The sequence below is a fragment of the Homarus americanus genome, unplaced genomic scaffold (assembly GCF_018991925.1).
Source record: "Homarus americanus isolate GMGI-L3 unplaced genomic scaffold, GMGI_Hamer_2.0 scaffold39824, whole genome shotgun sequence".
Classification (NCBI taxonomy): Eukaryota; Metazoa; Arthropoda; class Malacostraca; order Decapoda; family Nephropidae; genus Homarus; species Homarus americanus.
In genome coordinates, this window is record NW_024746768.1 from 1 (window position 1) to 6938 (window position 6938).

Below are 6938 nucleotides of genomic sequence, written 5' to 3' on the forward strand. Positions count from 1 at the left end.
ACAGAAAGCTTATCCACCTCTAATCTGTCACTCATCCTATTCCCAACCTACATACAGTTCAACAGCAGACACTGACAGCTTAAGCGACACCAACCCGACTACACACTGACACACACATTGCTATCTTCACTATATATGCTGTAGGTAGAGAGAATGGTGAGTATACAGTGGCTAAATATTGGTGTAAAATATTAGAAAAAAATGACACTTGAATGAGAGGGGTCGGTTTATCTATGAGTCAATCTGGCATTGTTGTATTTACTGTACCAAGAAGGCAGACACCAAGACGCTTCATTAAAATCACCATAAGCAACAATTGCAATTTTATTTTTCCTTTATATTCACCAGTATTGTATCACCAACACCACCACCACCATCCCATCCACACACGCTGATGATAACACGCGTGCTGCCTACCATTGTGTCCTGGGTTCAATCTCCGGAATGGATCGGATATGAGAAGGGTGTTATCCAGTGAGATTTTGAGTGGGTATTCCAGTTTCTATTCCTCCTGTACTAACACCGGACAATATAGGTCATAAAAGAGTAACACACAAACAACAGACTAACTACCTAATGGCCACTATTATCACCATTACTTCCCTCATATAATCACCAATATCACCATCCATCACAGTCACCACACATCACCACCACCCTCACACAGTCACCACCACACCCCACTTACCACTACCCTTCCCAAAGACACCCTCACCCTCTAACAGTAGTCACCACCACACCTCCAACAGTCACCACCACCATCACCACACCTCCTACAGTCACCACCATCACCAGGACACTCACCAGCAGGACCATGACGGCGAGGACGACGAAGAGAACGGCATACCAGTGCTCTATGATCCATCTCTGAAGGTTGGCTAAGGATTCGTCACTCAGTAGGAGACCTCGGAGGGTAGCCAGAGGACCCGATGGATCAACCTGACGAAGGGGTACACGTTAGTAAGGTTTAACAGGTCTCGAGGTGTTGGTGAATGTTAGACAAGTCTCTGAAATGTCGGTAAATGTTGGTGAATGTTAGACAAGTCCCTGAAATGTTGATAAATGTTGGTAAATGTTTGATAAATCTCTGAAATGTTAATAAATGTTTCATAAATGTCTTGAAATATTGGTAAGTAATATTTAAGAAATGAATCAAATTAATAATATCATTTAAAATCATCATCACCATCGTTTAAAGACAAATTCAACAAACGTTCACTGGAATTCACAACAGCTGACTCAAAGTGTGTATGTGTGTGTGTATGGTAGTGTGTGTGTGTGTGTATGATAGTGTGTGTGTGTGTGTGTGTGTATGGTAGTGTGTGTGTGTGTGTCTTACCTCTCTACACTTCTTAAATACATCACAGTAGCCCTTGTAGTTATTGCAGGGAGTTCCAGCTTTAGCGTACATGTCCGGGATGTCGTAAGGAGGGACATTCCACTCAAATGAGGATCTGTAAGTAGGAAGTCAAATGAGAGACTGTGAGGAGGAAGTAGAAAGTCAAATGAGAGACTGTGAGGAGGAAGTAGGAAGTCAAATGAGAGACTGTGAGGAGGAAGTAGGAAGTCAAATGAGAGACTGTGAGGAGGAAGTAGAAAGTCAAATGAGAGACTGTGAGGAGGAAGTAGAAAGTCAAATGAGAGACTGTGAGGAGGAAGTAGGAAGTCAAATGAGAGACTGTGAGGAGGAAGTAGAAAAATGAGAGACTGTGAGGAGGAAGTAGGAAGTCAAATGAGAGACTATGAGGAGGAAGTAGGAAGTCAAATGAGAGACTGTAAGGAGGAAGTAGGAAGTCAAATGAGAGACTGTGAGGAGGAAGTAGGAAGTCAAATGAGAGACTGTGAGGAGGAAGTACGAAGTCAAATGAGAGACTGTGAGGAGGAAGTAGAAAGTCAAATGAGAGACTGTGAGGAGGAAGTAGAAAGTCAAATGAGAGACTGTGAGGAGGAAGTAGAAAGTCAAATGAGAGACTGTGAGGAGGAAGTAGGAAGTCAAATGAGAGACTATGAGGAGGAAGTAGGAAGTCAAATGAGAGACTGTAAGGAGGAAGTAGGAAGTCAAATGAGAGACTGTGAGGAGGAAGTAGGAAGTCAAATGAGAGACTGTGAGGAGGAAGTAGAAAGTCAAATGAGAGACTGTGAGGAGGAAGTAGAAAGTCAAATGAGAGACTGTGAGGAGGAAGTAGAAAGTCAAATGAGAGACTGTGAGGAGGAAGTAGGAAGTCAAATGAGAGACTGTAAGGAGGAAGTAGGAAGTCAAATGAGAGACTGTGAGGAGGAAGTAGGAAGTCAAATGAGAGACTGTAAGGAATAACCTACCCAAAATTAACCTAACCTAACTTAAGCACACCTAACGTAGCTTAACTTAATCTAACCAAACTTAAACAAACCAAACCTAACCTAACTTAACTTAACCTTACCAACAGACTGACCAAACCACACACTAAAATAAACTAAGGTATTTAATCTAAACATCGGGTTGAGGTGGGATTGAGAGGTCATGGGGAGGTCAATTATAATCCCAAACCACCATCAAAAACAACAACAACAGCAAATTTCACTCACAAACAAAGCTGATTTTCTCCTGGTAATTTGCAACACAGCTCACACGCTTTAGTAACTGGGTCGCCGTGGCTTCGTTCGCACTGGCAAGACTCCAACCCGTACGCCAGGCAGATGGAGCCACTACATTCGCCCTTGTAACAGACGAATTCCTCATTGCAGATCGTCTAGGGGGGGAAGGGGGAAAATTTTAATACATGGAGTAATATTAATATATATAATGGGGGGAAAATGTGTATTATATATTAAAATGTACAAATGTAGTAAAAAGGTACTAATATAATAAGTCAAAATGAAGGAAAAGGAAGGAAGGAAGGAAGGAAGGAAGGAAGGAAGGAAGGAAGGAAGAATGAATAAATGAATGAAAGAAAAAAGGAAAGGAAGGAAGGAAGGAATGAAAGGAAGAAAGAAGAAAAGAAGGATTGAAGGAAGGAAGGAAGGAAGGAAAGAAGGAAGGATGAGACACTTACCTTATTTGGCTTGTTGGTAGAGGGTGGACACTCAGGGACACGTCCATTGCAGAAGGAGGAGTCCCGGCAGCCATTATCATCCCTACACTTGTCTCCCTCCTTCATGCGACAGTCGTAGGTACAACAGGGGCCCTTGAAATACAGGTCAAAGGTCAAGGCTAAGGTCACGTGTTATTTTCCTTATTAGCAACGTCTAGATTAGGGTTTGTAAGAGTACGTGAAGTTGTTTTTGTGTTGTGTGGGGGTTGAGTGTGTGTGGGGGTAGTGTTTGAGTGTGTGGGGGTAGTGTTTGAGTGCGTGGGGGTAGTGTTGAGTGCGTGGGGGTAGTGTTTGAGTGTGTGGGGGTTAATATTCAGAAGAGAATAACTTGAGAATAACATTGAAACGAATAAAAAAAAATATATAGTACAAACGATCAAACAACCAGGTAAACAAACAACCAGGTAAACAAACAACCAGGTAAACAAACACCTAATTAGCCAACTCACCTGTGACGGAGAACAGACTTTATTGGGTCTCAGTGTACAAGGCTTTTGATTCGTCTTGGGATTGTTCTTCATAGGGTAACAGCACGCCTCATCGCAATCTTCCTCCCAGCCGCAATCGCATTCCTCACCCACCTCCACCACTCCATTGCCGCAGATCGCTTTCTGGGGCTCGGTGAAGCAACCCTTTGAGTCCCTGGCTTTGGAGTTGAGGACGCTGTTGATCTGACGCAGGGAACACGGGGAGAACTTGTTGTTGTTGCGTTTGTCGCCTGATGTAGCTCTGTGTAGGAGAGAGAGAGGGAAGGATGGGGTGAGAGTAGGGGGGGAGGGTATGATTTTTTGGGGGTTAATTTGTGTAGATTTTGCTTCTTCCTCCTCCTCCTCCTTCTTGTTGTTCAGTATAGCCTCTTTTTCTTCTTCTTTCTCCTCCACCTCCTTCTCCTCCTACTTACCTAAAAGTCTTCCTCTTCCTTCCTACCTTTCCTATCCTTCTCCTTTCCTATAGTCTCCCCTCTTCTCCTCCATACCTTCCTCCTCCTCCTTCTTCCCTAAAACTCTTCCTCCTCCCCACCTCCTTCCTCCCTTTCACACCGTTCTTTCCCTCGAGTCATCCTTGACTAAGTTCCTCCTCGAACAAATCATCACTATACTTGAGGATGATATCCCCCCCCCACTACCTGGCGAACATAACCCCCCTCCCCCCTTACCTGGCAGAACATGAACCCATTTCCCTTACCACCTGGCAGAACATGGCTGATCCCCTGCCTGGCGAACACCAGCCCCGTCTCCTTACCTGTGGCGAACATGACCCCCGTCCCCTTACCTGGCAGGAGGCATTTAATCCCCTTACCTGTGAACATGACCCCTCCTCCTTACCTGGCAGACACCAGGCCCAAATCCCCTTACCTGGCGAACCTTGGCCCCTCCCCCTAACCTGGCAGACACTGACCCCCCCTCTCCCTTACCTGGCGAAGACACAGGCCCTGATCCCCCCTTACCTGGCAGACATGACCCTGTCTGCCTGGCAACATGACCCCCCGTCCCCCCTTACCTGGCGAACATGACCCCTGTCCCCCTTACCCTGGCAGACATGACCCCCCGTCCCCCTTACCTGAACATGACCCCGTCCCCCTTACCTGGCGAACATGATCCCCGTCCCCCTTACCTGTGCTTGAACATGACCCCATCCCCGCCTGGTGAACACTTGACCCCCCCGTCCCCTTACCTGATGAACATGACCCCCCCCGTCTCCCTGCCTGGGTGAACATGACCCCTCCTCCCTTACCTGGCGAACATGACCCCCCGTCCCCCTTACCTGGCGAACATGATATAGTTGCCATCTTCTCCGCCAGGCGTACAGCGGGTGTCTGACTCAGGGTCGTGGGGACTGCCGAAGTTGTGACCGATCTCGTGGGCCAGGGTGACGTGGCTGACGGCGGGAGGGACGTGTTTGCCGTAGTTCAGGAGCGTGACGATGCCCGTGTTGAGGCTCTGAAATACGAGGATTTGATTGGTTGGACGTCTAAGGTTCTGGAAGTTGATTGGTTGGACGTCTAAAGCGCTGGGATTTGATTGGTTGGACGTCTAATGTGCTGGGATTTGATTGGTTGGTTCTCTAAAGTGGTGGGATTTGATTGGTTGGTTCTCTAAAGTGGTGGGATTTGATTGGTTGGTTCTCTAAAGTGGTGGGATTTGATTGGTTGGTTGTCTAAAGTGGTAGAATATGATTGGTTGGTTGTCTAAAGTTCTGGGATTTGATTGGTTGGACGTCTAAAGTACTGGCAGTTGATTGGTTGGACGTCTAATGTACTGGCAGTTGATTGGTTGGACGTCTAAAGTACTGGGACATGATTGGTTGGTTGTCTGAAGTACATATACATATTTATATAGATAGATAAATAAGACATAGACAGGCAGACAGACGGACAGATATATTACAACACACACACACACACACACACACACACACACACACACACTGGGAATTCACTCAAAAGACACATATACACACAAACACAACCCCACACACACACACACAACCCCCCCCCTCCACACACAGCCCCCCACACACACAACCCCCCACCCCCCACACACACACAGCCCCCCACACACACACCATACCTTCAGACTTCTGCAGTGAGTGTCCGTTCTTCTCCACACACACACACCCCCAGCGTTCTTCAAATCTCCCGTCCACATAAACCCAAGATCCCGCCCTCGAAGTCTCTGGGAGGGAGGAAGACGTGGTGATGAGGCCTTCTGCAGGAGAGCTAAGGTGAAAACTACTGTGTGTGTGTGTGTGTGTGTGTGTGTGTGTGTGTGTGTGTGTGTGTGTGTGTGTGTGTGTGTGTGTGTGTGGGGCCTCAACAAATCAGTCTCATATTAACTTTGTACCTGTATAGTAAACCTTGAAAAAATCCAGGTAAAAAAATTAATACCTTAAATGACAATAATTAATCAGTCTCTTATCAAAAGAAAGTTTACCTGAAGAAGAACATGAAGGCGAGGCAGAAGGTGTCTTAGTAACTAAACTAACACATAAACATTCTCATCAAAGTGACTAATTAACATATACCTGTACAAATCCCACAGGTGTTATTATAAGAAGACTTACCTGTAGGTGAACATGTAGGCGAGGCAGAAGGCATCGTAGTCCTCCTCGGAAAACAGCTCCAGGAACTTCTCCACGCCGTAGTTACCAGGGAAGCGGTATGACGTGTCCTTCAGCGCCTTCTTCGTGTGTACTTTGATCCGCTTAATCATGAATCCTATCTCATCTGATTCGTTGTCCAGGTCGAAGTCTGTGAGGTGAGGCAGTGGTTAGGTTAGGTTGTGGTTAGGTTAGGTTAGGTTGTGGTTAGGTTGTGGTTAGGTTAGGCAGTGGTTAGATTAGGTTGTGGTTTGGTTAGGTTGTGGTTTGGTTTGGTTAGGTTTTGGTTAGGTTAGGTTGTGGTTTGGTTAGGTTGTGGTTTGGTTAGGTTAGGTTGTGGTTAGATTAGGTCGTGGTTTGGTTAGGTTAGGTTGTGGTTAGGTTGTGGTTTGGTTAGGTTGTGGTTTGGTTAGGTTAGGTTTAACTTGACCTTGGTTGGGTTGTTGTGGTTTGGTTGGGTTGTGGTTAGATTAGGTTGGTGTGGTTTGGTTTGGGTTGTGGTTAGATTAGGTTGTGGTTTGGTTGGGTTGTGGTTTGGTTAGGTTGTGTGGTTAGATTAGGTTTGTAGCAGTTGGGTTGTGGTTTGGTTGGGTTGTGGTTAGATTGGGTTGTGGTTTGGTTAGGTTGTGGTTAGATTAGGTTGTGGCTTGGTTGGGACTGGCCAGTTTGGTTAGGTTGTGGTTAGATTAGGTTGTGGTTTGGTTAGGTTAGGTTGTGGTTTGGTTAGGTTAGGTTTGTGGTTTGGTTAAGGTTGGGTTGTGGTTTGGA

The 6938-nt window shown here is 45.9% G+C and overlaps 1 protein-coding gene across 1 annotated transcript; it reads right to left on the bottom strand.

Annotated features, from left to right (window-relative positions):
* Nucleotides 1-804: 804 nt before the first annotated feature.
* On the bottom strand, nucleotides 805-6321 carry LOC121879430 (disintegrin and metalloproteinase domain-containing protein 10-like; the record flags this gene model as incomplete). The annotated part of the gene is given in 9 exon segments (XM_042386088.1): nucleotides 805-939; nucleotides 1340-1454; nucleotides 2566-2729; nucleotides 3033-3164; nucleotides 3521-3800; nucleotides 4836-5104; nucleotides 5681-5718; nucleotides 5721-5746; nucleotides 6135-6321. Coding segments are annotated over 9 exon segments (1346 nt in total), but the record flags the coding sequence as incomplete, so codon positions are not given.
* Nucleotides 6322-6938: the final 617 nt, after the last annotated feature.